The sequence below is a fragment of the Drosophila biarmipes genome, chromosome 3L (assembly GCF_025231255.1).
Source record: "Drosophila biarmipes strain raj3 chromosome 3L, RU_DBia_V1.1, whole genome shotgun sequence".
NCBI classification, from domain to species: Eukaryota; Metazoa; Arthropoda; class Insecta; order Diptera; family Drosophilidae; genus Drosophila; species Drosophila biarmipes.
Genome location: NC_066613.1, coordinates 13,272,126 through 13,298,351, shown reverse-complemented (window position 1 = coordinate 13,298,351; position 26,226 = coordinate 13,272,126). Strand labels below are relative to the sequence as shown.

General features: G+C 44.8%; 7 protein-coding genes across 13 annotated transcripts; 4 read left to right on the top strand and 3 right to left on the bottom strand.

Moving 5' to 3' along the window:
- Positions 1 to 28: 28 nt before the first annotated feature.
- LOC108028253 (uncharacterized) lies at positions 29 to 5,087 on the bottom strand. 2 transcript variants are annotated; one of them, XM_017099937.2, is made up of 6 exons: positions 4,958 to 5,087; positions 2,285 to 2,387; positions 1,881 to 2,200; positions 935 to 1,093; positions 576 to 878; positions 29 to 509 (listed from the first exon to the last, which is right to left on the bottom strand). In XM_017099937.2, the coding sequence occupies exons 3-6, from the start codon at positions 2,178 to 2,180 to the stop codon at positions 240 to 242; spliced, it is 1,032 nt and encodes a 343-aa protein (XP_016955426.1). In that variant the 5' UTR covers positions 2,181 to 2,200; positions 2,285 to 2,387; positions 4,958 to 5,087; the 3' UTR covers positions 29 to 239. The 2 variants fall into 2 exon arrangements, with proteins under 2 accessions (XP_016955426.1, XP_043950845.1); XM_044094910.2 differs by having other exon boundaries at positions 4,953 to 5,057.
- Positions 5,088 to 5,142: 55 nt separating this feature from the next.
- Positions 5,143 to 10,109, top strand: LOC108028252 (uncharacterized oxidoreductase YjmC). The gene is made up of 3 exons (XM_017099935.3): positions 5,143 to 5,546; positions 8,205 to 9,154; positions 9,490 to 10,109. Exons 1-3 carry the CDS (start codon positions 5,315 to 5,317, stop codon positions 9,646 to 9,648), a joined length of 1,341 nt encoding a protein of 446 aa, XP_016955424.2. The 5' UTR covers positions 5,143 to 5,314; the 3' UTR covers positions 9,649 to 10,109.
- Positions 10,110 to 10,195: 86 nt separating this feature from the next.
- LOC108028250 (myosin-9) lies at positions 10,196 to 15,830 on the bottom strand. Of its 2 annotated transcripts, none has more exons than XM_050886582.1 (3): positions 15,560 to 15,830; positions 10,873 to 11,748; positions 10,196 to 10,800 (listed from the first exon to the last, which is right to left on the bottom strand). In XM_050886582.1, exons 1-3 carry the CDS (start codon positions 15,725 to 15,727, stop codon positions 10,276 to 10,278), a joined length of 1,569 nt encoding a protein of 522 aa, XP_050742539.1. In that variant the 5' UTR covers positions 15,728 to 15,830; the 3' UTR covers positions 10,196 to 10,275. The 2 variants fall into 2 exon arrangements, with proteins under 2 accessions (XP_050742539.1, XP_016955421.1); XM_017099932.3 differs by lacking the exon at positions 15,560 to 15,830 and adding an exon at positions 12,280 to 12,562.
- Positions 12,998 to 15,041, top strand: LOC108028003 (uncharacterized oxidoreductase YjmC-like). Its single transcript, XM_044094909.2, has 2 exons — positions 12,998 to 14,074; positions 14,419 to 15,041. The coding sequence occupies exons 1-2, from the start codon at positions 13,115 to 13,117 to the stop codon at positions 14,575 to 14,577; spliced, it is 1,119 nt and encodes a 372-aa protein (XP_043950844.1). The 5' UTR covers positions 12,998 to 13,114; the 3' UTR covers positions 14,578 to 15,041.
- A 146-nt stretch (positions 15,831 to 15,976) lies between the features above and the next one.
- Positions 15,977 to 21,863, top strand: LOC108028701 (uncharacterized). Of its 5 annotated transcripts, none has more exons than XM_017100649.3 (10): positions 15,977 to 16,504; positions 17,889 to 17,997; positions 18,095 to 18,253; positions 18,553 to 18,728; positions 18,912 to 19,283; positions 19,630 to 19,883; positions 19,940 to 20,165; positions 20,410 to 20,907; positions 21,146 to 21,280; positions 21,396 to 21,863. In XM_017100649.3, exons 1-10 carry the CDS (start codon positions 16,431 to 16,433, stop codon positions 21,601 to 21,603), a joined length of 2,211 nt encoding a protein of 736 aa, XP_016956138.1. In that variant the 5' UTR covers positions 15,977 to 16,430; the 3' UTR covers positions 21,604 to 21,863. The 5 variants fall into 5 exon arrangements, with proteins under 5 accessions (XP_016956138.1, XP_016956137.1, XP_050742538.1 ...); XM_017100648.3 differs by having other exon boundaries at positions 18,092 to 18,253; XM_050886581.1 differs by lacking the exon at positions 18,912 to 19,283 and having other exon boundaries at positions 18,092 to 18,253.
- LOC108028704 (multifunctional methyltransferase subunit TRM112-like protein) lies at positions 21,803 to 22,733 on the bottom strand. Its single transcript, XM_017100653.3, has 3 exons — positions 22,538 to 22,733; positions 22,370 to 22,471; positions 21,803 to 22,119 (listed from the first exon to the last, which is right to left on the bottom strand). The coding sequence occupies exons 1-3, from the start codon at positions 22,613 to 22,615 to the stop codon at positions 21,925 to 21,927; spliced, it is 375 nt and encodes a 124-aa protein (XP_016956142.1). The 5' UTR covers positions 22,616 to 22,733; the 3' UTR covers positions 21,803 to 21,924.
- Positions 22,734 to 22,795: 62 nt separating this feature from the next.
- LOC108028738 (integrin-linked protein kinase) lies at positions 22,796 to 25,398 on the top strand. The gene is made up of 4 exons (XM_017100704.3): positions 22,796 to 23,046; positions 23,704 to 23,869; positions 23,929 to 24,474; positions 24,541 to 25,398. The coding sequence occupies exons 1-4, from the start codon at positions 22,958 to 22,960 to the stop codon at positions 25,084 to 25,086; spliced, it is 1,347 nt and encodes a 448-aa protein (XP_016956193.1). The 5' UTR covers positions 22,796 to 22,957; the 3' UTR covers positions 25,087 to 25,398.
- Positions 25,399 to 26,226: the final 828 nt, after the last annotated feature.

Here is a 26,226-nt window from a genome sequence, read left to right as displayed (position 1 = left end):
TCTATTTTATCATTTAAAACTCCCATCATTGGTTAATACCCTATCTAAGGGTTTATTTCGTTTATTAAAACATTAAATATAGTATAAATACCCCAAAAATATAAATCTTGCGTGCCATGAAAGCTCTTAGGTGTATGTTCTTAACAGCTATATAAGTATTTGGTGCATTCGGTGCCACAAGTCCCAAGTAAACCGTTTCGGGTGCTATGTACAGTGTTTCCTCATTGGATTTAGAACATTTAGAATGGAGTCTTTTCGCGATGAAGCGATTGCCTTGATCCGCTGACGGACCTCGATGGCAATTGGATGGTCTTCATGTGCCTGCAGGTGGGACAAACCACGTTCAGCGTGTCCTTGACCATTTGGGGTGGAGTGTAGAAGAAGGCTATGATGTCCACGGTATCCTCGGCAAAGACCAGATCCAGGAGACTGCGCACGCGCAGCCAATCCAGGCGATCGATGCCGCAGCCAAGTCGGGGAATGGCCAACTTGGACACGCCATGCTCCCTCTGCAAAGGTGGATTCCAAAGGGATTTAAAAAGATTTCTTATATGCGTAAAGCTGATCCTCCTCACCATATGTTCCCGCATGGCCAGCAGGGCATAGTAAAGAGCAGTGTAGGTGCACTTCTCATGGCTCCGCTCCTTGGTTATCAGATTGTAGATAAAGCGACCATCCTGCTCCAGGACTGCCACGTTTCCGGTGTGCCTATTCTGGCGCTTCAGCTCATCCACATGGCCGAACTTGCAGCGGAACTGCAGATTCAGTCCCGCGCACATGGCGAAATCCGCACTGACAGAGTGCACCAAAGCGTAGTTTTCCGGGGCACTGAATAGATTTCCCCTGGCCTCCGTAATCTGACACTTGGGAGCAGCCAGCTGCGTATCAACTGGATGGGTTTTAAATGTTCTTGTGCGCATCGTAGATGACTCACCTCCTTGGACATGTCTTCGTGCTCACAGATGAGTATCTCAATGGGGTACTCGCTCTGGGAGAAGGTTTGCTGCACCAGACGCTTCACTTGCCGCCACTCGAGGCCGTCTTTGTCGCAGCAGATCCGGGGCATGGCCACTTTGGTGATCTCGTGGTTGCGCTGGAAAGACAGAACAGTGAGTATTGGCTAACACGAATTTTAACAAATTGGCCTTATCGAAATTATCTTATTGAAACAGAATTCTAAGAATTCATTAGATATTTTATACATATGCTAACTGATAAGTTAGCCCAAAAATTATTATTTAAATCTCCTTGTCTTTATAAGAATAGCAATCCGAATAAACTTTTGAACAATGTAGAGATTTTAATTCTATCTGAGTCAAAAGTATTTAAAAACGGGTTATTATTTAATGCAAACTCATTAAAATAGATAAGAATGATTTAATATGTAATTAAACATTTTACCTTTTCTGCTTACTTACAAACTGTGTCACAAATAAAGTCCAACAAAAAAATAATGAACAAAGATCAGGGAACTGACTTTACTTTCTCCTCTGCCAATTACCATAAGCCAAGATAAATATTTCTCTTCAAAAAAATTACAATTAGGATGGGAGCACCGATTTACTGATGGCTACTGTACCCCAAAGTTCAAATAAATTAACTGTATGCAAATTTCCTTGAATCACTTTGCGACTCAACATTTTAATTCAAATAAAATGTTTAAGATTCTGATCACAAAGGGGGGAAACTGTTTTGAGATATTCACTGTATCTCAAAGTACAAATAAATTAACTGTAAATTGACGAAGGCAGTGGCCAAGAAACCAGTTTCCCGAGCGTGGAAGTGCGGTTACTCTTTGGGGGAAATGTCACTTGTTTTTTTCGGGGAAACCCCCACCCCGCCTCGAAGACCTTCACTACTACCCAACCAAAAAAACTCACCATATGTTCCCGCATACAGATCAGAGCTGCCTGGACGTCGTCGTAAGTGCTGGCCTCGTAGAGATTCGCTTTGGTGACCAGATAGTATATGAACCGGGAGTTGTGCTCCAGCACAGCGCAGTTTCCCCGGGCCACCCTCCGCTGCCTGAGCTCGTCCACATCCCCGTAGATCAGGGCGAACTGCCACGCCAGCGATCCCCGCTCCGCCACAAAGGACGACTCCACGGCATGGGCCAGGGCATGGCTCTGCGGGGCCTGGAATATGTCCAGCTTGGACTCCACTATCCTCACATTCGCCATGTGTGCGCTGTGTATATCAACTGCAATTAGGCGGAAATTATTCTGATTGCCAACCGAGACCGAAGCGCAGACGCCCCAATGCCAAAAATGATTTTCGTACTTACGTGCACGCAGCGGTGGAAACTTTCACGTCGAGGTCGAAACTCGCGATAAAAACTTTTTCGGCTTCGGAACGGTTTTGACTCTGGTTTCAGGCTTGCCCTCGGACTGCACAGTAAAACCAGAATGAAAACAAAGCAATTAGCGGACGCGATTTGGCTCGGGACTTCCAAACAGTTAGCGGCTAGTTGGTAGCTTGTTTGTTTTGGCCGGACTCGCGGATTTCCCACTCCCAATTCCGTGGAGGTTATTAATGAATCGACTGCCTCGGCCGGCGGTCTGCAGCGGAATGCGCGCTGTGGGCTCTCGGGGATTGGGTTGGGATGGTATTGGGCGAAGCGACGTGCCGGGCGAAAGCCCAGCGAGAATCTTCGAGCCCCAGTGACAACATTTCGCCCAGAGGCGCCGCCGCAGGGGCTCCAAAAATTAATGATTGCACGTGAAAAAATACCATAATTTTCCACTTAATAATGAGTAGAATTCAAACCAATTTACATCTGATTGCCTCATTTGCGATATTAGAAAAATTATCTTATCTCTCTTGTGCGGTCTTTATTGCCAAATTGGACAGTTCCTAGTGTAGACTCTAAGCGGTTTAGATTTTTATTTGATCTTAAAATAAAAACAAATAGAAAAAAAAATATTGTAGCTTTAAGTTATCTTTACCTTATTTTTATGGATAATTTTTTTTAATAAGTATCGGACAACTTACAAAAAACGTGAACGTTCAAAATGTTTTAAAAATACAATTTTAAATATTTCTGATTAAAAAATATATTAAAGTGATATATTTTTATAGAATCCATACGGTTTTAATAATTTAATTAGATTTTTAACAAACACTTTAAAGTTGCAAAAAAGATTTTCAAAGCTGATTTTATAAGACAGAATTTTTTTTTAAATAAATCAAAAATAGACATCGTATAGGTTTCATACTACTCCTGTTAATCTTTTTATTTAAACGAGAACTTCTCAAAGGGGAATTTATTTTTCCAGTGTAAAATCCACCACCAGGCATGACGATCCACTGAGTCATAATGACGATGATGATGGCGGTGATGATGACATACATGTGCTAGTAAGTGTTAGCTGATACCGCGTTGTTTGTTTGTTTTCGGCGACAAGTCGACTTGGCATCGCCCAAAATCGTCGAAGCCGCTGTAACAGCCAATTAAGAACCTGTGCAGCCTTTGATAGCGCTCTATAGATTAATGACGACGGATCGTTATTGATCGGAGCACCTGTATAGGCATTACCCTATGCGAAAGGTAGGTGCGTGGGCCGCTGTCAAAGGTAATCGGCGCCCAAGTGCTAAATAGGGGCAGTCGACCGACTAGCGTTTGCATGTATAAATATATAAATATGACTTAAATTATTCGATAATTGAGCGGCAGGTGAAATGAAATATAAACACAGGTACAAACACCAAACAAATACCCATATTAAGTGACAAGTTGTATTCTAAAACAAACAAAACAGGCAGCAGAGCAACAACAGCTTCGATTCAGTATGAGATAACGAATTTACATTTTCGCGATTGTTTACTCGTATCGAAAGGAAAATATTTGCTTTTCTAGTTAATAAAATAGCACTTATAAAGGAACGCAGAGGTGGCTAAAATAAGCCAATGACTTATTTAGTATCCCTTTTTTCAGTTATTCCATACAAAATATTTGCATTTCAATTTACGCAAAATGTGGTTATGCGAAATTCCCCTGTGCTTACTACTTAGATCATGTTATTGTAGCAATATATTTAAAAATAATTTTGTTTAATCACTGTGAGGTTTAAAATGCCTTTTACGTTTCAATATCAGGTTTATTTTGAAGTGGATCATTCAACAAGGTTATTTATTCACATAAAAAAACGTTTGATTTAGATTGGTCTGGAATTTTTTCCTTAAAGATATCTTCAAGTTTTTTATGACCATAAATATATTTGATTTATTCGGAAATGGTTTAATAAATACTAATGTTTAGTGTCGCTGGGAATGTTGATTCCCAAAACGTGTTGAAAATGACGAATTAATTAAATATCTAAGCTGATAGCACCATTATTTGTAAATGCCAATAATAATAATAATAATATTAAACAATATTGGAATTTGAAAAACATTGTGAACTGCGTGGGTGTATGTCTTGGCTTAGGGTCACTACGTCATCCAAGACACCCACCTATGTTTTTGCAGCTTTTCGCAAAAGAGAAAAATCAAAGAAAAGCAGCCACAAAAAACCAATTGTTGATGCTTTAAAATACACGTATTTCACAACGAAAACTCGGATTTATAGGAACTGAATTATGAAACTTTTGCCTTATAAAGCAGACCACTTTCCCCCTTCCTTACTCTTTTAATACGCATGTCACGCGGCAGCTTTGAACCGAATTGTTATATATTTAAATTCCGATTTCGCTTTTCCACCCGATGGGGCACCTTGTGTGGAAAAGCGATAGCTGCGAGCGATGCCAGTTCACGGCAGTTCAGACTGTCGCCTCGCACGATAAAGACGCCCGATCCGCAGAGCTACAGCATACTACTATATAGCTCCGTAGCATAGCTCTGATTGGAAGTTGGCGTGCCAATTGGCGCTGGTGGCTGTTGTTGTTGTTGCTGTTGTTTTGTTTGTTGTGCTAATTACGTAAATTGCGTGTCTGATTGTTAGTTGATTTAAATACTTTACGTAGTAGTGATTTGGTTAGTTGACTGGCCGCCAGTGTTTTGGTTCTGTTCTATTTATCTGGGCAATTAATCCCGCGCGCGAGTAAATCTCCCCGAGAAATAAGAGAAGCGTTGTGAGTCACTTGAGAATTAGAGAATAACTAAAAAGTGCAGGCGAAAAGCAAAGCTCACGGCAGTGCCATCAGCTGATTGGATTCTGAGTCCGCTCCCCGCTCTCGCTCTCTCGCGCGCTCGCTTACGTATACGTGATATATTACGTAGCAGACTTGTGGTCGCGCTTCGCGGGTTCTCGCTCTCCCCTTCTCTTCGCTTCTGTTTTGGTTACCCTTTTTTGCGCTACCTCACCTTATTTGCCGACATGACTGCGTTGACATTGCTCCGGCGATCTCTTGCGTCGGTCAGCTGCGCTGCTCGCGATGCCCACGCCCCCCCTCGCTCGGCCAATTGGAGGTTTGCGCCGCCACTTCAAAGGCGCCAACTGCACTGCCACACTGGTGGGCGACATGCTGCACTTTTGGCCGGCAAAGCAACAGCAACACAGGCCACAGCAGCTGCGCAGGCGCCAAACGCGCATGCTAATGCCATCAGCGGTGAGTTCAAAACACGATTTATGCAAATTGCGCGTGCAATTGTTGATATATGAAGCGGCAGCAGATTCTTGAATCTGAATCACGCACTAGAAGACATCAGATACAACTCCAAATAAAGTTAATAGAAGACAAAAGGACTTTAGTAATTACAGAAAAATAAATAGTTCTCAGCTGGCCAAACAATAATAATCCTAATGTTAATGACAAGAAAATCGTTAATCAATTCTTTTTTAAGTACCAACAAAAGTTCAGAACTCATACCAAAACTCAGCATTAATCGTATCTTTTAAGCCAAAAAACCTGACTTTTTTCATTTAAACTAAAATCTTAGCTCTTACTTAAAACTTTCTTCCCATCACTTTCAAGGAAATTGAAATTATTAAATATGACTATAGATGCAGATGGCTTATATTATATTTGGAAATCGTATCATACCCAAAGACTATAAAAAGCCCACTAAATTGCACCTTTGAATTTATAAAAAAGTAAACAATGATACAAATTTTCCAGAAAATCGCACAGGAAACAAACTAATAATGATTAATTTGCAAATCACACAGTTTTAATATCTTATTAAAGATCTTTCTCGGTAGAGGTAGTCCGCTTTTTAATCTTCTTAAACTGCTAATACTTGGCCTTTTTAAAATTTCGTCTGCTACTTTTCCCCTTCCTCACTCTTTCGATAATACAGCAGGTTTTTGGCAAAATTTTCTCATAATGACTCCCACACGCCGCGCTAACGAATTTCTATAGACGTTTATAATTAAAACAAATGTATCGCTTTTGACAACCAAGCAAAGCCCAAATAAAAACACAGTCTGGCGAAAAAGTGGCGATTTTATAAGAAAGGGGGACGGTCTAACGATAAAAACAAACAAATAAATGAGATTGGAGGCGTCCCTTGGTCTGCCTTGCAATTCTTACTAATCACATTTTGATTGCCTCATTGAAAGGTCATTAAGCACTTACTCTTCCTTCTGTTGCAAAATTAAAAGCAATTTAAGAACTGGTTTCATTTCAATTGCCTTTTCATCGCTCTAACACCCGCTGCTAAAGCGCGGATCGATCATTTTTCTGCCATTACTCAAAAAAGGTGTTAATGAGCGCAGCGAATCGGTCATAAAACTTGTTTACCTAAGTCCAACAGTTGTTGTTTGTTGTTATTACTTAATGCACTCGTCCACTCCAGATTGATTAGGTGCCAGACCCCCGAGGCTCTACAAATACATTTTGGACTAGGGGCTAAGCCTGATAAGATAAGTGGGTAGAGCAGAGAGAAACCCTCTAAGATCTGTCAAAATATTTAACAATTAACAGATGGGGCGTTGGCTATTTTTATTTCATCATCATAGTCAACAAAGTCGTTTTCGATCAATTTAAAACGCAAAACTGAGTCAGGCTTTGTTGAGAAATAGACCTTGAAATGTTCTAGAAGGGGGTTAATAAGAAGGAAGCGTACGTTTGAGGGTGCTTAGTTTAAATGAAATAAACATTGGGCAATACATTTTTAATTAATTTGAATAGTATTTTTTCAATTGTTTATTAAAATTTCCTTGCCTAATTAAACAACTAATATCTCACAGCTGATTATTTTTACGAGTGGTTTGGTAGGCAAATCAATTTTGTAATTGTGCTCCCTAACAACCTAATAAATACAAAAACTAAAGCATAATTCCCTTGAAAATGAATTTGTATTCTGTATCCCATACTTCATTCTTCCCCCACTTCAATTTTTTCGAGTGGTCTGACTGTGTCCGATAAGATAAAGCCCGTAAACCCATCAACTTAATTGGGTGTTAGCAGTGGGCTTATGTGAGTGCCATGTGCCCATCTGTCACCCTCGCTTTCGTTGTGTAAGGTCAACAAAATTACAGGGCTCAGATGGAAACACGCCCATCAGCCCCCTGCCACTCTCCCCACCACCCACCAAGTAAATGAACTCAAATTGAAATGCCCTAGACCCCCACTTTTCCTTCAACTCGATCACTTGCCTCTCATTCAACGCATAAATTTCACAGCACAGAAACGATTTCCACAAGTTCAAGGTCATTACCAGGCACACACAGATACTCTGCCCACACACACTCAACGCAAATAACTTGAAATACTCGCGCACAAATAATAAATAAGCAGCGAACGAATAAATAATGCTTGTATATAGACTTGCGAGCCCCCTATAATAGCAAAAATAAAGAGGCAGAACCGAAAAATAAGAACTGAGAAATATAAACACGTTACACGCGCTAGACAGTTCTGAGAGATTGCGATCCCACTATATAGCATATACTTTGTATAATATCAGGTAGAGAAACCCCCGAAAAGCCAGTAGAAACCGAAACCCGACTAACATAATGCTGATAAGCATACTCGCCTCGAGAATTTCGGGTTTGCCAAAAAGAACGAATAAACAATGGCAGATAGAGCGGGCATATAGAGCCCCTTCGGGCTGTTTCCAACCGCTTAGGGTTTCTGTTTTTTGGTATGGGTGAGAGATTGCCAGAACAATTAGAAGTTCGCCTCGGTCGCCTGAGACCATTGGAATGGCTCTCGCCTCCAGTCGCTCATACGCCGCGTACCCGCAAGCACACGTTCCGCTCTGGGAACCGGAATAGGAATAGACACCTCCAAGTTCTAAAGTGAAGCCACCACCCCTTTCAGACTTTTCCACTGCGATCCGCACCATGTCCTCCGCCGCCCCGAAACTCGTGGCCGTTGCCGAGTCGCGCCGCTTCATGATCGACTGCTTCAAGGCCGTGAAGGTGCCCCAGGCCCATGCCGAGGCCCAGGCGGACCTCCTGGTCGCCGCCGACCACCGAGGACACTTCAGCCACGGCATGAACCGCCTGGAGATGTACATCAACGACCTGGCCATCAACTCCACGGACGGAGGCGCTGTGCCCAAGATCCTGAAGGAAACCCCGGCCACCGCCTGGGTGGATGGTCTCAATGGCCTGGGCGCCGTAGTGGGCAACTACTGCATGGATCTGGCCATCAAGAAGGCCAAGAATGTGGGCGTTGGCTGGGTGTGTGCCAAGGGGTCCAATCACTATGGCATGGCCGGCTGGTACGCCATCAGGGCCATGGAGCAGGGCCTGGTGGGCATGTCCATGACCAACACCTCGCCCCTGATGGCTCCCACGCGCGCCAAGGAGGCTGCCCTGGGCACCAACCCCTTGTCCCTGGGCGCCAACGCCACCAATGGCGACAAGTTCCTGCTGGACATGGCCACCACCGCCGTGGCCGTTGGCAAGATCGAGATCCAGCGCAGGAAGGGAGCTCCCCTGCCCGACGGCTGGGCCCAGGATCCCAGCGGAGCTGTGACCAACGATGCGGAGCTGGGCTTCAGCACTGGCTGCCTGATGCCCCTGGGAGGGTCCGAGCTGACCTCGGGCTACAAGGGCTACGGCCTGGGCGCCATGGTGGACATCCTGTCCGGCGTCATGTCCGGCGCCAACTACTCCACCCAGGTGCGCAAGTGGACCCACGCTGGCGCCGACTCCGCCGCCGATCTCGGCCAGGTCTTCATCGCCGTGGACCCCAACTGCTTCGCCCCCAACTTCGAGGAGCGCATGACTGACTTCAACTCCCGCCTGAGGGGCGCTACGCCGGTGAGAATATATACATTTTATTTTTTATTTTGTTAAGAAGTTTAGCTTAAAGAAACATACGAGTATTTTTAATATATCCTAATCGTATCAAACATATCTTAACTCCCTTTATTTTGTTCAACGTTTTCTTTCATTTGGAACTCAAAATACTCACCCCAAGATAATCTATGAAAATAATATGTTTACTAACCAAGTTTAATACTTTTACATAGATGTCTCTTTAAAGAACTTGTTAAACTATTTTAGACTAATATAATTGTTATTTCATGTATTTTTAAATCTTAAATATAATGTTTGCAATTAATTGTAATGGATTTAATAACTTCTTTTCACAGACCGATCCCAGCAAGCCCGTCTTGTTGGCCGGCGACAAGGAGCGGAATGGAATGGCCGATGTCGATGCTGCCGGCGGCATCCAGTACCTGGAGAATCAGCTCAAGACCTGTGCCAACCTGGCCGAGAAACTCAAAATCAAGCCCCTGAGCTTTGTCTAAACTGGAAAGTACTGGAGGATCTAAACTACGGAGCCAAGCTCACCCGAGGCCATATGCTGGAGAAGCTTCTGCATTTCGACGGACCAAAGCACTAAGTTACGCTACACTGCAAGAAATATTGATATTCGCAACAGTTCGATTCACGCTGGTGCTGATTTATAGTTTGTTACATATCCCCGTGCACTTAAAGAATATTTCTAGTTTACTAGAAGGCTGTCCTAGGTCTGAAATAATTAACTAAAAACATTTCTTACGATTTATGACATTCTTCTAGTAAATTAGCAATATAAAGTAGAGTAAAGACTTGCAGCTTGCACTTTTAATATAAGTAAAGGGACGTCTAAATTTCTTTTTAGAAAACTATCTGTTATACTATATACATATGCTTTTGGCACTCAAATTTATCCATGTTGTGTTCATCAAATACCTAAATATTAAAGTGAAAAATGCTCGATGACAAATTTGGGTTTAAGATTGTTTTTGGGGGATTGATATCACTATATTTTGGGAACAACATGAGTAATTAATTACTGATAAGATTTTAGAGTTGAGCACATAATTTTCAAATTTAATATCATCTAAAATAATATTTATACACTGCAAACAAACAAGTGACCTCTTATGCTCTTAGATGTCCAAGATGACTTCGTTTAAAATGGCTTGGGATTCGAATTTGGCTTCTTTGTGCGCCGTCGGCGATCTCAAGACCTTCCTGGATCTGAACTCCTGGCACTTGGTGTCGAAGAGCTTGGGCGGCATGGGCTGACTCGGGCTGGACACGTGCATGGCAGTTCGCAGCTCCTCGGGATCCTCGGTGACGCTCATGGACTTAATGAAGTTGATCAGGCGTTGGTTGTCCTCGGTGAGGCGACGCTTCTCCTCCAGCATCAGTAGGTTCTGGGCCTCGGCCATCGCCTGGCGGCGCCAGAAGTTCTTCAGGCTCTTGTTCAGCTCCACCAGTTCCTCCTCGCTTATGTCCACGTGGTCCTTTAGGTTGAGCGTCTGCAGCTTGAAGCTCTCGTCCACCTCCACCTGGGTGTCGTCGAAGACCTCGCCGCCCAGGATTACCTTCTCCGCCTCGGTCTGGAGTTTCCTGCAGGTGATCGACAGGGCCAAAAGTAGCTCCCCGCTCTTCACATGTTTTTCCATTTGCTTTGGATCAGATAAGGATTTTAATTTTTGGTGAAGTAGGATCTAAATTTAAGAAACTCCATTTTGACCCACCTTGGTCAGTTCGTAGCACTCGCCGGTGAGGATGCGCAGCTTCTCGTGGGTGATCTCGCGGTCCATCTCCTGGTTGAGCTCGATCTTCTTCCGCACGTTGGTGAAGTACTGGAACTCCAGGCGGAGGTCATTCAGCGTGGAGTTGTTCTCCACATCCATGCGAACCATTTCGCGCTGCAGCTCGGCCTGCATGTTGATGTACTTGGACTCCTCGGCGTTCAGCTTCCGGGACTCCTCCATGAAGGCCGCCTGGCGCTCCGTCAGCCAGTGGATCTTCTCGTACTTGTGGGCATCCAATTCCGTGCTCCTTAGCGACTCCACGAAGTCGTTGAGCTGCTGCTGCATGTGCGTCATCCGGCGGACGATCTGATCCCGGATCTTAAACCGGTTCTCAATCTCGGTGTTCACCCGGTCGTCGCGCTGCTCCAGATAGATTTTGTAGTCCTCCTTGATCTGGTCCCTGGTGGTGATGTTGGTGGCATGGATGATGTTCTCGGCGTGCAGTTTCATGGCATCCACCTCCTCGGTGCGTCTGCGCACTTCCTCGTAGTAGTCGCGCAGCATCTCGTCCGCCTGCTGGTCGTACATGCTCCTCGCCCCGTTCAACATCACGTGGAAGCAGTCGCGGATGTGGTCGATCAGCTCCACAGTCTTGCTGTAGCAACGCACGTGCTGGTCCTGCGTCTGCGCCATGTCATCCAGCAGCATCTTGATGTGGTCGTTCTTCGCCTGGATGTTCCGCTCGGAGCGCTCGCCCCACGCCGTCATCTCCTCGTTCAGCTCCTTGATCTTGATCTCGCGGCACATCTCGTGCCACTCCTCGTTGCCCTTGTCCTCCATGCGCTTGCCCATCTCCAGTTCGCGCATGAGGGCATCCTGAAAGGATCAGGAGATCAAGATTGGGAAAAAATGTGTTGGGTTAACCAGACTGCATAATACATTTATATTAAAAGTTTCTTTTGTAAAAATTGGTTTGAATAACGGGTAGGCCTTATAAGTTGGCGGCCAATATAACGAGAAAAGCGAGTAAAGGTCCTTTATAGGTTTACAATACACCTTTATAAATATTTCTTAACCCCGTTTTAAGTTTTCAAACTATATTTTTTTATATACATAGACCTCGTACCTCGAATATTAAAAAAGTGCAAAATAAAATGAATAAAGCTAAACCCCGCTAGGAGTGCAAGGGAGATGGAAATATGCATGCAGCAAATCGGCTGTTTTTGTCAGATGGAAATCTTTATTTGCTTATAACTTTTTTATGAGTGGTCTGATTTAATCAATTTTTGGCATATAGATCGGAATTGATATCGGACACGAATCGTATTTTTAATTTATGTAATTTAAATTGTTTAAAAACGTTAAGATTGTTTCCTGCTATGGTACTGAAAACATTTATAAACCCACACGCATGATGAGGCGGGTCTCCTCGAACTTCGCCTGTCGCTTGGCCTCCTTCTTCATGGCCTTCTTCTGGGCCCTGGTCAGCTTGGGCGGTCCCTGTGGCACCTCCTCCGCCATCTCCTCGAGGTAGTTGGCCGAAATGCGCGTAATGCGCGCCAAAACGTCCGCCATATCGCTAGTGTATCTTATAGAACGTTTAATTCAAAGGCGACAAAATATAGAGTATAATTGGTTGGCAACTGAATTTGAATTGTGTGAGTCGGGTTTATTTGAAAGCTGAATCAAAGTGTTGACACGGCGAGTTTAAAATGCCAAGTGGGTGGTGGGTGTCCAGTTTAAGTACAGCGAAGGTTCATGATGTCTGCTTTAACGGTGGGGAAATTCTCTGAAGGTTTGCTGATGGTTATTTTTAAACAGCCTCTTGGTACACTATAAAAAAATTGATAAGAAAATTATAGTTTAATTGATTTTCTTACATTTTTTAAGAAGTAAATTAAAGAAGAGATAAGTTAACATATAGTTAATTATTTTATATTTTTTAATGGAAAATGCGACTTCTGCTAAGAGACAAAGTAAAATGTAATCATTTGGTAATTAAACCTTTTGTAATAACTTGTGAAATTCAAAAGAGTATGCATAAAAACTATAGTTATAAATTATAATTCATGTTGGCTTAAGTAAGTTATTCCTTTATTCCTTTAAAAGTTACCAACCAGAGAATTCAAAGCCATTCCATAAACTTAAGTCTCCAGATAACAAAATTTTACATAACAAACATTCGTTTTAGGTACCGAAAAGATTTCTTCTTCTTTGGCTTGCTTTAAATTCCAAAGTCCTCATGGGACGAAGCCATTCCATTGCGATCCACACCATGTCCTTCGCCGCCCCGAAACTCGTGGCCGTTGCCGAGTCGCGCCGCTTCATGATCGACTGCTTCAAGGCCGTGAAGGTGCCCCAGGCCCATGCCGAGGCCCAGGCGGACCTCCTGGTCGCCGCCGACCACCGGGGACACTTCAGCCACGGCATGAACCGCCTGGAGATGTACATCAACGACCTGGCCATCAACTCCACGGACGGAGGCGCTGTGCCCAAGATCCTGAAGGAAACCCCGGCCACCGCCTGGGTGGATGGTCTCAATGGCCTGGGCGCCGTAGTGGGCAACTACTGCATGGATCTGGCCATCAAGAAGGCCAAGAATGTGGGCGTTGGCTGGGTGTGTGCCAAGGGGTCCAATCACTATGGCATGGCCGGCTGGTACGCCATCAGGGCCATGGAGCAGGGCCTGGTGGGCATGTCCATGACCAACACCTCGCCCCTGATGGCTCCCACGCGCGCCAAGGAGGCTGCCCTGGGCACCAACCCCTTGTCCCTGGGCGCCAACGCCACCAATGGCGACAAGTTCCTGCTGGACATGGCCACCACCGCCGTGGCCGTTGGCAAGATCGAGATCCAGCGCAGGAAGGGAGCTCCCCTGCCCGACGGCTGGGCCCAGGATCCCAGCGGAGCTGTGACCAACGATGCGGAGCTGGGCTTCAGCACTGGCTGCCTGATGCCCCTGGGAGGGTCCGAGCTGACCTCGGGCTACAAGGGCTACGGCCTGGGCGCCATGGTGGACATCCTGTCCGGCGTCATGTCCGGCGCCAACTACTCCACACAGGTGCGCAAATGGACCCACGATGGCGCCGACTCCGCCGCTGATCTCGGCCAGATCTTCATCGCCGTGGACCCCAACCGCTTCGCCCCCAATTTCGAGGAGCGCATGACTGACTTCAACGCCCGCTTGAGGTGCGCTACGCCGGTGAGAATATATATATTTTATTTCTTATTTTATTAAGAAGTTTAGCTTAAAGAAACGACTATTTTTAATATATCCTAATCGTATCAAACATATCTTAACTCCCTTTATTTTGATCAACGTTTTCTTTCATTTGGAACTCACGCTCTTGGTTATCTTATCAAAATACTCACCTCAAGATAATCTAATACAATAATATGTTTACTAACCAAGTTTAATACTTTTACATAGATGTTTCTTATTATTAAACGTTTTTAGACTACTATAATTGTTATTTCATATATTTTTAAATCTTAAATATAATGTTTGCAATTAATTCGAATGGATTTAATAACTTCTTTTCACAGACCGATCCCAGCAAGCCCGTCTTGTTGGCCGGCGACAAGGAGCGGAACGGAATGGCCGATGTCGATGCTGCCGGCGGCATCCAGTACCTGGAGAATCAGCTCAAGACCTGTGCTAACCTGGCCGAGAAACTCAAAATCAAGCCCCTGAGCTTTGTCTAAACTTGAAAGTGCTGGAGGATCTAAACTAAGGAGCCAAGCTCACCCGAGGCCATATGCTGGAGAAGCTTCTGCATTTCGACGGACCAAAGCACTAAGTTACGCTACACTGCAAGAAATATTGATATTCGCAACAGTTCGATTCACGCTGGTGCTGATTTATAGTTTGTTACATATCCTAGTGCACTTAAAGAATATTTCTAGTTTACTAGAAGGCTGTCCTAGGTCTGAAATAATTAACTAAAAACATTTCTTACGATTTATGACATTCTTCTAGTAAATTAGCAATATAAAGTAGAGTAAAGCCTTGCAGCTTGCACTTTTAATATAAGTAAAGGGACGTCTAAATTTATTTTTAGAAAACTATCTGTTATACTATATACATATGCTTTTGGCACTCAAATTTATCCATGTTGTGTTCATCAAATACCTAAATATTAAAGTGAAAAATGCTCGATGATAAATTTGGGTTTAAGATTGTTTTTGGGGGATTGATATCACTATATTTTGGGAACAACAAGTATGAGTAATTAATTACTGATAGGATTTTAGAGTTGAGCACATAATTTTAAAATTTAATATCATCTAAAATAATATTTATACACTGCAAACAAACAAGTGACCTCTTATGCTCTTAGATGTCCAAGATGACTTCGTTTAAAATGGCTTGGGATTCGAATTTGGCTTCTTTGTGCGCCGTCGGCGATCTCAAGACCTTCCTGGATCTGAACTCCTGGCACTTGGTGTCGAAGAGCTTGGGCGGCATGGGCTGACTCGGGCTGGACACGTGCATGGCAGTTCGCAGCTCCTCGGGATCCTCGGTGACGCTCATGGACTTAATGAGTGATCTGAGTTAATCAATTTTTGGCATATATATGGGAATTGATAATGGACACGAATCGTATTTTTAATTTATGTAATTTAAATTGTTTAAAAACGTTAACATTGTTTCCTGCTATGGTACTGAAAACATTTATAAGCCCACACGCATGATGAGGCGGGTCTCCTCGAACTTCGCCTGTCGCTTGGCCTCCTTCTTCATGGCCTTCTTCTGGGCCCTGGTCAGCTTGGGCGGTCCCTGTGGCACCTCCTCCGCCATCTCCTCGAGGTAGTTGGCCGAAATGCGCGTAATGCGCGCCAAAACGTCCGCCATATCGCTAGTGTATCTTATAGAACGTTTATTTCAAGGCGACAAAATATAGAGTATAATTGGTTGGCAACTGAATTTGAATTGTGTGAGTCGGGTTTATTTGAAAGCTGAATCAAAGTGTTGCTTAGAGCTTTCAAAGGGTAGCTTGCAACACTGGCTTCCAGCTTTCTGAAGCGACTCTCTTTGGTTTTTGGCGCAGCATCTGAAGCTCCAACGCCCGACACTGATTTCCTCAGTTGACGCTCAAAGCTTGGCTCGCGAGGTTGTCTATAGCTCCGCGATTCCGGGAAACCCTTGGACATCTCTGTTCGATTCGATTCCGTTCCGGGTAGTTAAGCCCTCCACTGAAGGCACGCCACCTCATGTGTGTTGTGGTCCCTTTTCCTTTTTCCCGGCTGGCACTGCCTTGTAAACAAAAATAGCTCCGCTGCCTGGCCGCCGGGGGTGGTTACAACCCCCAAATCCGAACCATCCGACAAAGGCAACTACAAAGCTCCGCAGGATAAGCAAGGGCACTCCTGGCTGCCTGACTGCCTGGCTGCCAATTTTTTCGGGGTTGCAGACAGTCGGCAAACAAGCTGCGAATGCGACTTTAAATGTCCATAAACATTCGGCCAGTAAAAATAATAGCATAAACCAACAGTCGTTCGGAGTATCTTGCATCGCCAAGTGCAACTGTATCTGTATCTGCTTTTGAGCGGTGAAAATGAGCGAGTCCGGTGGATATCAGAAAATGCCGCCCGGCTGGGACTGCAAATACGATCAGACAACTGGAAATTGGTGAGCTGCCTGTGCATACATGTGTAATATAGCCCGATGTCATAAATATTTATGCATTCATTAACCACAAAGTCGTGAAAAGCGGACTGTACTGAGAGATGTGCCGCTTAAAAGGGGGAGAAGTTTGATAGGTTGCCACGGGAGGCAACTGATTAATTTGCGTGCCACCGTTGCCTTGGGAGGCTCTTCGGTGGGCGGAGGATAGTGGGTGGTGGGTGCCACGACGAGTTTAAAATGCCAAGTGGGTGGTGGGTGTCCAGTTTAAGTACAGCGAAGGTTCACGATGTCTGCTTTAACGGTGGGAAATTCTCTGAAGGTTTGCTGATGGTTATTTTTAAACAGCCTCCTGGTACGCTATAAAAAAATTGATACAATTACTTGATTTTCTTACATTTTTTAATAAGTAAATTAAAAAAGAGATAAGTTAACATATAATTAATTATTTAATATTTTCTAATGGAAAATGTGACTTCTGCTAAGAGACAAAGTAAATTTAATGGTTTGTTAATTAAACCTTTTGTAATAACTTGTGAAATTCAAAAGAGTATGCATAAAAACTATAGTTATAAATTATAATTCATGTTGGCTTAAGTAAGTTATCACATTCCTATTTCTTGAAAGTTACCACCCAGAGAATTCAAAGCCATTCCATTACCTTAAGTCTCCAGATAACAAAGTTTCACATAAAAAAATTCGTTTTTTTATAAAATTCTTTGGCTTGCTTTAAATTCCAAAGTCCTCATGGGACGAAGCCATTTCTCCACGGACTACTTGGGGTTCCTTAACCACTCCAATTGGCCTCGTTTCAGCTTCATAAATTGTGTCACTTCCGCGTCGTCGGATGCCAGCGGGGTCTTTAACTTCTCCTTAGTCTTTGATATATGTACACCCAGCATATATGCATAGCCCAACCCCCAGTTTTAAAGGGTTTGTGCAATTAAGCAACAAGCCCAACGACTGTCATACGTTAATTCAAGAGGCCACTCAGCCGGAGACGAGCTTTCCATGCACATCCCCGTACATCCCCATTCCCAATCCCAAAATAAGGGCCACGATGGCCTGCCAAACGGAGATGAAAATGACGACTGTGCGTCCGCCTTTTGGCAGCTACTTGGCACGTGTCTCGGTTTAGGCGGTTCCTCTTCCTCCCTCACCCTGCACCCTTTACCTGTCTGCCTTCCCCAGAGGACCATCAACATGTGGCCAGAGTCCCAAACCAAGCGAATCCAATCCACCACCAACCGGCCGGCTAAAATAAGCCCACCCTTGGCCTGAATCCCGGAGCTTTCGATTGGCCCTGGATGGGAGGTCATTTGATGGCCTTTGATTTCGTGCAAGCTCATCTTCCATTTGGCCACCCCACTTATGCTTCCTACCCTTCCAGCTATTACATAAACTACCTGACCAAGGCCATGCAGCTGGAGGATCCGCGCGGACGCAGTTACAGGCAGTTGCAGGACGAGCGCTGCTCCACGGAGTCGATAGCCTTGCAGGTAACCTCCGCCGCCGATTATTCCGATTGCGGCACTTTGCATTTTATTGATTTTATAATGGCACACGACACCTGGCATTCCCCGTTCTTTGCAGCAGTTGGTCAGTCAGCCGCAGACCTCGCACAACAGCTCGCCGTACCACGTCCATCCCAGCAACAATCTGACCGCGATTCGGGCCTTCCAAGAGCGCCAGCATCCCACGCTACACAACGTCTCCACCAGTCCACTGTTGTCGGCCTCCTCCAGGGGACAGTTGGTGAGTTTGTCGCAGATTGATTCAAGGGGAGAAACTACTAGAAACGTTGAACAATAAACCATAACTGTCAATCAAGTATAGATTTTAATATCCAGAGCAGAAATAGAAAATTTATTTATTTTAATTATTTTCCCAATGGTATTTTTTGAAAATGATACATGAAATGTTTATGCATCATACGTATAATATAGTGAATATCCTGTGTAGAGTATAATAAAAAAATTAATTATTGTATTTAGTATTTTTTATTATATTTGTTTTATGAGAGCCCACCTAATATTTTCCTTTTCCACCCCCAGGAAATGTCTTCACCTTTGCCTTTCCAACGTGCTCGCTTGGGTGCGAACCTTTCAAGGCGCTCCACCATCCAGGAGACCTCGTTCACCACCCAAGCGGAAACGGATGCGGTTGTTACCAAGATCCAGAACATGTTCCCCACCGCGGGCGAGAATCACATTCGCCTTCTGCTGAAGCGGTAAGCCATTGTCGGCGGACTCCAGACCAGCTTTTGTGCCAACTCAGCTAATCCCCACTAATCTGCGTACTTACCTCTCTGTCTTCTCACACGCTGCCTTACGCCGCTTACTGCACCCGCCTAACCGTCTAACCACACGATTAAACGCTAATACCACGCTTACTAACCCACAAAAACCCACAGCTACTATAACAGCGAGGCGGTCGTCATCAGTGCCCTGCAGGTGGAGAAGCATCCGGTGACCATGCCCGGTCCCTTCGTGACGCCGCCCTCGCAGAGGCATCTGTTCCACAGCAGCTCCGCCTTCTACATGACGCCACCGGCACGTCGTCCGGACACGGTGGCTAGTCGGCGCACCTCGCGCACGGCCAGTCCCTTGCCCGGCGGACGCTTCGGTAGTCTCGTGAGCGTGCAGAGCGGTCCTGGTGGTCCAGGCGGTTCGGGGGGCCACCAGGGGGTCCTGCCCCCGGGCTCGGCTGTTCCGCCGGCTCTGCACGGATCGCCCCTGTGGCGCAGCTCGCCCAGGCCGCATTCCTCGCCCAAGATGAAACTGAGGTTCGCAGGGATTTCCTTTTAGTGAAAAATCACTTCGATTTTGTTATTATCAATTCCATCTTTTAAGAAGAATTATTTAGTTTCACCTCTATTCATTTGTCCGCGAGTTGTCCGCTCAACAAAAAATCCATTTATTTCTTTCATTTCATTTACAAAAATCCAATCTCGTTAAGGGGTTATTTTTTAGAATTTAAATATATTTATGTACCATTATGTACAAAACGTATATATGTATATATATATATGTATATCCCATTTAAAGACCTATGTCTCTAAATGTTGTAAACTAAAGCTTGTAACTAATACTAAGAGTAACTGTGAATTAATACCCCACTATTCCCCATAGATACATGAAGAATATATTTCCCAAGGCGGATGAAGAGCTGCTCTTGGATATCCTGGCAAACGCGGATAATAATGTGCAGTTCGCCTCGGAGAAGTTGATTTCCTTGGGCTACACAAAACGCGAGATGCAGCAGCCGCACAGGCCCAACAATCGACCCCCGGAACTCAACCAGGAGCAGCAGGCTCCCGCGGATCAGGGTGCAGTACACATTCCTCTGAGACCCAAGGAGTACACAGAGGAGGAAAAGAAAAAAAGTAAGTGGATCAAGTGATTCAGTGACTACCATCTAACAATTACATAATATTTTCAGTGCAAACTTTGCTCAAGGAGAAGTACCCACAAATTGCCGAACGCATTATTCTGATGGCCCTGGAGTCGGTTAACTATGCCGAGGATCGGGCCACCCAGATCCTGCAGATTGTCCAGGACGAGGATGAGCAGAGGGCCCAGAAGCCGGCAACTTCGAAAACCAAACATCTGGAGCTGACCAAGACCACGACGGGAACCGAGCAGGTGGATGGTGCCACCGGAGACAGGTACCCCTTGACTTTACCTTTACCCCCTCGAAAATGCGACCCATCAAGGTCGTTGCCACCTGCTTTTCCCAACCACTTCTCTCTCTTTGGCCCGCTGCTTTATCCGTTTGTTAATCGACTGCCTATTTTCTATGTGAACTTTTGTTGCTGCCTCCGCCTCTGACTAAATCCCCGAACCAAAAAATACATTGAAAAAAAATCAAATCCACACTGTCCGCTTGCTTTGCGCCACTCGATCAACCAGCCTGCCCACCGTGGTGGAGCCCACCACCTCATCCAAACCGAAGCCACCGCACAAGCGCCACATACTGCCATCGATCAATGTCACCACACCATCGACGTTCACCACCCAGATCATTTTGGCCCAGGCCACGCCCACACCAACGCCCACAGTGGAGGAGAAGCTGGAGACCCATCTGTCATCCATATCGAGCGCATCCTCATCGCATTCATATGCCTCACCCGCACAATCACCCCGCATCGGGCAGAAAAGCTACGAGCGCCTGACCACCAAGGGCATCCTGGCCAAGAGCGGCTATACCCATTATGGCCACAGCGATACCAATAACTACAGCATCGGCGGCTACCTGCATGGCTCCTCGAATGCTAGCTCCTACTCCTCCTACTCCGCATCAATGACGTCTTCATCGCTGGCCTCGTCGGCCCAGTCCAACTCCTCATCCATCGCGAGGAGGCCAGCAGCATTCGAAAGTCGCGCTCGCACCAAAACCGATTCACTGAAGTATGCCCGCTAACCCGATACCGTTACCGTTTCGCTAAGTAGAATCTGAATCTGATTGAGTCGTTTGCGCATGCGTTTTTCAGGGATTTCGCATGGTCTGTAGCAGGGAATCCAGTTTTGAACTAATCTTTACAACCTATTTACTCGTTTTTCTTTTTGGCATGCCTAAAGCTTATACTATCTTTGAATCTGGTTCTAAATTTATTATATTCAAGTACATATCAACTTTCCCTCACAGGCATCGTCAACACTCCTCGGGTTTTGGAAACTCGAACAGTTCGGAATCGGCAGAGTTTCAATCAATCATCGAAAGAATGGCTAGTTTGGGACCCAATTCTCAGCTAAGCAAGGGCGCAGATGAAAATCTTCTACTGTAAGTACCTTCTTAAATATGAAAATTTCTAAATATCTTCAAAAATATCTTTAAATGTAATCCTTTTTAAAATACGATTTAATATAACTTTTTTAAACCATATTTTTCCTTGCAGAGCTGACTACGTCACCTGGAATGGACCCAATACGAAGCTGCTCCAAAAGCAGGCCACTCAAGGACCAGACGCAAGTCTCTTGACCGAAAGGAGCTACAAGCCCAGGGGCGGAAACTCGGAACTTTGCAAAGGAGCCCAGTCGGGGTTGGCTAAGGGCAGCATTTACGCCCAAGGCAGCAACAAGAGTCCCAACATCAAATGCAACTAGGCGGGAGTTCCCCAACTCGAATCTCCCCCAGAGTGCCAAACTACAGGGGATTAATCTTAGTACATGGATAAGCACCACCCTTCAAAAGTTCAGACTTACCAGTTATTTGTGTCGTAAAGTGTTTTTGCTCTTCCCCCGAAACCCTCCCAAACACTCCACGAGTACGTAGATCTCAAGACCCAAAAATAAAGACATTCCATCCAAGCTCCAATTATTTTTAGTAACTCGTAAATAAACAGACTTTAAAACTAACAAACTTACTTAATAGTACTGCGTTTCTGGAGAGGGGATTATGGTACAAAAAGCATTGGTTGGGTGGATCTAGACCTCGTCCTCGTTGAGGAGCATGTTGGGTATGCCATCGGTGATGGGGAATACCCGCCCTGTTTCCGGGCACTCCAGCTGACCCTCGAGCACGTCGATCTCGAAGAGCAGGTGGTGCAGCTTCTGCAGGAGCAGCTCGTTCTCGCCAATGTTTTCCGGTTGCACAGCCGGTATGTCTTCTGTGAGTTCCGCCTGGAAGATATGATTTTGGGAGGTAGTTATTAGGAGTTCTTGGAAACAAAAATGTATACATCCGTTCAGACATTTTTTATATTTAGTTTAGACTTGGATAAATTAGTTATTTAAGTTTGAAAATGTCGCTAGTTGTAACTTTAAGATTGTGTTCAAATCTTCTTAGCTTTAAAAAGTGTTGAAAACTATTTGAAAACTGTACAGTATCCACTACCCACTGCATATTCTAAATATACCCTTTAACACTCACCACCTGTGCAGCCCCATACACCGCTGACCAGTCCAGCTTGGGTAGGATTCGCTCCACGAAAGTAGGATTGAACTCGCTCTCCACCACTTCTTTTTTGCTTATCTGTTTCGAAAAAACAAATGTTCCATGAAACAATCAATAGCAAGTGTTTGGAGTTCTACAACTCACCGTTAGTTTAAGGGGGAACCCCACCTTTACACCCTTAATGGCCATGGAGGTAAGGAAGTTGTAGGTGCTGAGCTTCATTGTCTAGCTTTCCAATATTGTTCCTTTTGCAATAATTCAAGTTTTTAAGAATGTTTTTAAAATTATGTGCGGTGCACGTTGTGTTCCTTCTTCTTCTTTCTGGTTTGGGCATTCCCTTCACGCAACTTTCGCTGTATCGATATGCAGCTATCGATGCTCTGAGGTAGTTGGCAACGCGGGCTGATTGTTAAATACTTGCAAGGGTCACACCTCTAATTTTTTATTTAGAAATTCTCACAACTGTCGTCTTTAAACAGTTTTTAGCCGTTTCTAGATGTAATTTGGGTTGGAAAACCTTTAAAAACAGTGACCTAGAGCGGAACAAAGGCGTGAGGAGCAAAAATGGAGGACATATTCCACTGGTGTCGCGAGGGCAACTCGATTCAAGTGCGCCTGTGGCTGGACGAAACGGAGCACGACAACAATTTGGGGTAAAACTAAAACAAGTAACTAACTAGCTAGTCGGGCACTTTCTAGTTGCTTGTGGAGAGGTACTGGGAAAGCAAGACCCTATGAGTAGATGCCTCCCATCCCAAGAATCATCATTTAGTCATCGACCAAATACGCCCAAGATTTCGAGGGTCTTTCATGTCTCAGTGACGTCATGATTTATTCTTGTGTTGTGTAAACAGACGAATCAAAAATATATATGTATGTATTTGCATGTGTGCATATCGCGAGCATAAAACCCGCTTCCCACACAATGAATTTTTTTTGTGCTCCACAGATGTTTTTACCCCTTATAAACTTGAATTTTAAGGCACAATTTTGTTCCTAGAGGCATATACAGTCCTATTCGGATCCTTCTTTGATTAAGACCTGTGTAGATACTAACTAGAAAATACATTTTAAAGATCAGATAAACTACTCTGATAAGGAACTGTTTTTTTACCTTGATCTATAAATAATGCTTTTAAAGAAGAATCCCAATTATAAATATTAAAACCGCTTTGGGATCTATTAGATAGTGATGTGTTTTATGGACCAATATAAATTTGTATCTAAAGGTTTTAATACTACAATCACTAAGCAATTTAAAAAAAATGTAGTATATTCTGACACGACTTATATATAATTAAATTTTTTAGTGACGACCATGGCTTCAGTCCATTGCACTGGGTGGCCAAGGAGGGACATGCCAAGCTGGTGGAGACTTTGCTGCAGCGAGGAGCCCGCGTAAATGCCACCAACATGGGCGACGACATCCCACTCCATTTGGCGGCAGCCCATGGCCACCGCGATGTGGTCCAGATGGTGAGATAAGGCAGAAAGCCATCAGTTATCTTTCTTAAAACTCATATCTCGCATTTCAGTTAATAAAAGAGCGCAGCGATGTGAATGCAGTAAACGAACATGGAAACACGCCCCTGCACTACGCCTGCTTCTGGGGCTACGACATGATCTGCGAGGACTTGCTGAATGCGGGAGCACAGGTGGGAATCGCCAACAAGGACGGGCACACGCCGATCGAGAAGGCCAAGCCCAGTTTGGCCAAGAGGCTGCAGGATCTAGTCGAGAGGAGCGGCAGGGAGGTGAAGGTGATCAGCTTCAAAGAGCAGAGCTGGCAGGGCATGAAGACGCGGTCGAGGGATGCCACTTTGTCCCGCTTTAAGGGAATTAGCATGGGAGACCTGGATCTGCACACCAAGCTCTCGGTGACGCCGTCGGGAGAAACATGGCGGGGTCGCTGGCAAAAGAACGATGTAGTGGCCAAGATCCTGGCCGTGCGCCAGTGCACGCCTCGCATCTCGAGGGACTTCAACGAGGAGTTCCCCAAGCTGCGTATCTTCTCTCACCCCAACATCTTGCCCATTATAGGGGCTTGCAATTCGCCGCCTAATCTGGTGACCATTAGTCAGGTGGGTTGGACTGAAATAACTATAATGATCGTTTTGTAAACTCTACAAATGATTCCTCTCATACAGTTCATGCCACGCTCCTCGCTGTTTAGCCTGCTACATGGAGCCACTGGTGTGGTGGTGGACACCAGCCAGGCGGTGAGCTTTGCCCTGGATGTTGCCCGCGGAATGGCCTTCCTGCACTCGCTGGAGCGCATCATTCCCACATATCACCTGAACAGTCATCATGTGATGATCGACGACGATCTGACGGCGAGGATCAACATGGGCGATGCCAAATTCTCGTTCCAGGAGAAGGGTCGCATCTACCAGCCGGCCTGGATGTCGCCGGAAGCACTGCAGCGCAAGCAGGCTGACCGAAACTGGGAGGCCTGCGACATGTGGAGCTTTGCTATACTCATTTGGGAGCTGACCACACGCGAGGTGCCCTTCGCCGAGTGGTCGCCCATGGAGTGCGGCATGAAGATTGCGCTGGAGGGACTGCGTGTCAAGATTCCGCCAGGCACCTCGTCGCACATGTCCAAGCTTATCGGAATCTGCATGAACGAGGACCCCGGCAAGCGGCCCAAGTTCGACATGGTGGTGCCCATTCTGGAGAAGATGCGGCGCTGAGAGTAGGGAGCAAAATCAATAGATGCCAAGCCAAAATGTGCCTTGAGAAACCTTCGTTTTGCCAACTAATTGTAATTACTACTTTGTGTTATCTTTGTCTAACTGAGCCTAACCGAAAACGAAATCCGTACCGAAAGGGCGAAGCAAGTGCAACTGCTCTGCCTAGAATTTATGTTTCTGTGTGTCACTGTTCTCTACTTATGATTTTCCGTCGATGTTTAGTGCGGGTGCTCGATTTTGTCGTACATTTTAAGTTCGATAACCTTTAGGATCGTATTTATACAGAAATATATTTGTTACTAATTAATTAAACCGATTGTGTACCCGAGTGGAGGCGGTACAACCTATGGGGCTACGAAGGAGAGAGCTTATTCGCTGAGAAGCAAAACGAGCAGAGAGCTTTCCGCCGGAGTGGGTGGCGGTGCAGGAGCGCAGCGGTTGGGGCAGCGCGAGCACGGCGGCCCTGACCTGGTTTCCATCTCATGCACGCGATTTTGTGCAGCTCGCGTGGGCAGAGCAAACTCGGCGATTCAAGAGGAGAGCGCGCCGGCGTGGGAAATTCGCTACGAGAGCGAAGATAAATTATTGTATTTGTTTAAAAATAAATTTGGTTTAGTAGGTTTACTCTGTGGGATTAAAAACTAAATTTTATTTGCATTGCAATTCGTTAATAATATTATTCTTCAGCAAAAAAATATGTTTCATTAAATATTAATTTAGAAGTCGAGTGTTTTAGCTTTTTGCATTTTTTGTGTAATATAATTTTAAACGTCTATTTTTTAAAGTAACAAATTTAATACTCTGAACTTTAATTTGAGTTTCTTATCACTTTCTTTATTTTTTCTTAAATGATATATCAAAAAAGGAAGTAGATTATAAATACTACATATTTTTTTTAAATATTTAGAATAACTAAATTATTTGTTCCTTTGAGCTTTAAATAAATGTAATGCTTGGTAGTTAGTAAAAGGCGCAGATAGAAATATGAGTTGGTCTTAAAAATTAATGGCTAATCCATTTCATAAAAAGGATTAAAACGTATATTTTCCTAAAATTTGAAAACTTTCTCGGCGCTCTCTTTGGGCCCGGCTCTCACCGGCTGGCGGCTCTCTGTTTATGTTTTTGCGGCAACACTTCGTT

Bases quoted from the DNA above. Each gene is read 5' to 3' on its own strand.
- LOC108028252 (XM_017099935.3), top strand. From the start codon at position 5,315: ATGACTGCGTTGACATTGCTCCGGCGATCTCTTGCGTCGGTCAGCTGC. The intron at 5,547-8,204 runs GTGAGTTCAAAA...CACCCCTTTCAG, and splicing joins GCATGCTAATGCCATCAGCG to ACTTTTCCACTGCGATCCGC. The intron at 9,155-9,489 runs GTGAGAATATAT...TTCTTTTCACAG, and splicing joins GCCTGAGGGGCGCTACGCCG to ACCGATCCCAGCAAGCCCGT.
- LOC108028738 (XM_017100704.3), top strand. From the start codon at position 22,958: ATGGAGGACATATTCCACTGGTGTCGCGAGGGCAACTCGATTCAAGTG. The intron at 23,047-23,703 runs GTAAAACTAAAA...TAAATTTTTTAG, and splicing joins GAGCACGACAACAATTTGGG to TGACGACCATGGCTTCAGTC. The intron at 24,475-24,540 runs GTGGGTTGGACT...CCTCTCATACAG, and splicing joins ATCTGGTGACCATTAGTCAG to TTCATGCCACGCTCCTCGCT.
- LOC108028003 (XM_044094909.2), top strand. From the start codon at position 13,115: ATGGGACGAAGCCATTCCATTGCGATCCACACCATGTCCTTCGCCGCC. The intron at 14,075-14,418 runs GTGAGAATATAT...TTCTTTTCACAG, and splicing joins GCTTGAGGTGCGCTACGCCG to ACCGATCCCAGCAAGCCCGT.
- LOC108028704 (XM_017100653.3), bottom strand. From the start codon at position 22,615: ATGAAGCTCAGCACCTACAACTTCCTTACCTCCATGGCCATTAAGGGT. The intron at 22,472-22,537 runs GTGAGTTGTAGA...TTTTCGAAACAG, and splicing joins GGTTCCCCCTTAAACTAACG to ATAAGCAAAAAAGAAGTGGT. The intron at 22,120-22,369 runs GTGAGTGTTAAA...CATATCTTCCAG, and splicing joins TGTATGGGGCTGCACAGGTG to GCGGAACTCACAGAAGACAT.
- LOC108028253 (XM_017099937.2), bottom strand. From the start codon at position 2,180: ATGGCGAATGTGAGGATAGTGGAGTCCAAGCTGGACATATTCCAGGCC. The intron at 1,094-1,880 runs GTGAGTTTTTTT...CTGTCTTTCCAG, and splicing joins TCTGTATGCGGGAACATATG to CGCAACCACGAGATCACCAA. The intron at 879-934 runs GTGAGTCATCTA...GTTGATACGCAG, and splicing joins ACGAAGACATGTCCAAGGAG to CTGGCTGCTCCCAAGTGTCA.
- LOC108028250 (XM_050886582.1), bottom strand. From the start codon at position 15,727: ATGGCGGACGTTTTGGCGCGCATTACGCGCATTTCGGCCAACTACCTC. The intron at 11,749-15,559 runs GTGGGCTTATAA...TGATCCTTTCAG, and splicing joins AGACCCGCCTCATCATGCGT to GATGCCCTCATGCGCGAACT. The intron at 10,801-10,872 runs GTGGGTCAAAAT...TCTGATCCAAAG, and splicing joins AGTGCTACGAACTGACCAAG to CAAATGGAAAAACATGTGAA.
- LOC108028701 (XM_017100648.3), top strand. From the start codon at position 16,431: ATGAGCGAGTCCGGTGGATATCAGAAAATGCCGCCCGGCTGGGACTGC. The intron at 18,254-18,552 runs GTGAGTTTGTCG...TTCCACCCCCAG, and splicing joins CCTCCTCCAGGGGACAGTTG to GAAATGTCTTCACCTTTGCC. The intron at 20,908-21,145 runs GTATGCCCGCTA...TTTCCCTCACAG, and splicing joins ACCAAAACCGATTCACTGAA to GCATCGTCAACACTCCTCGG.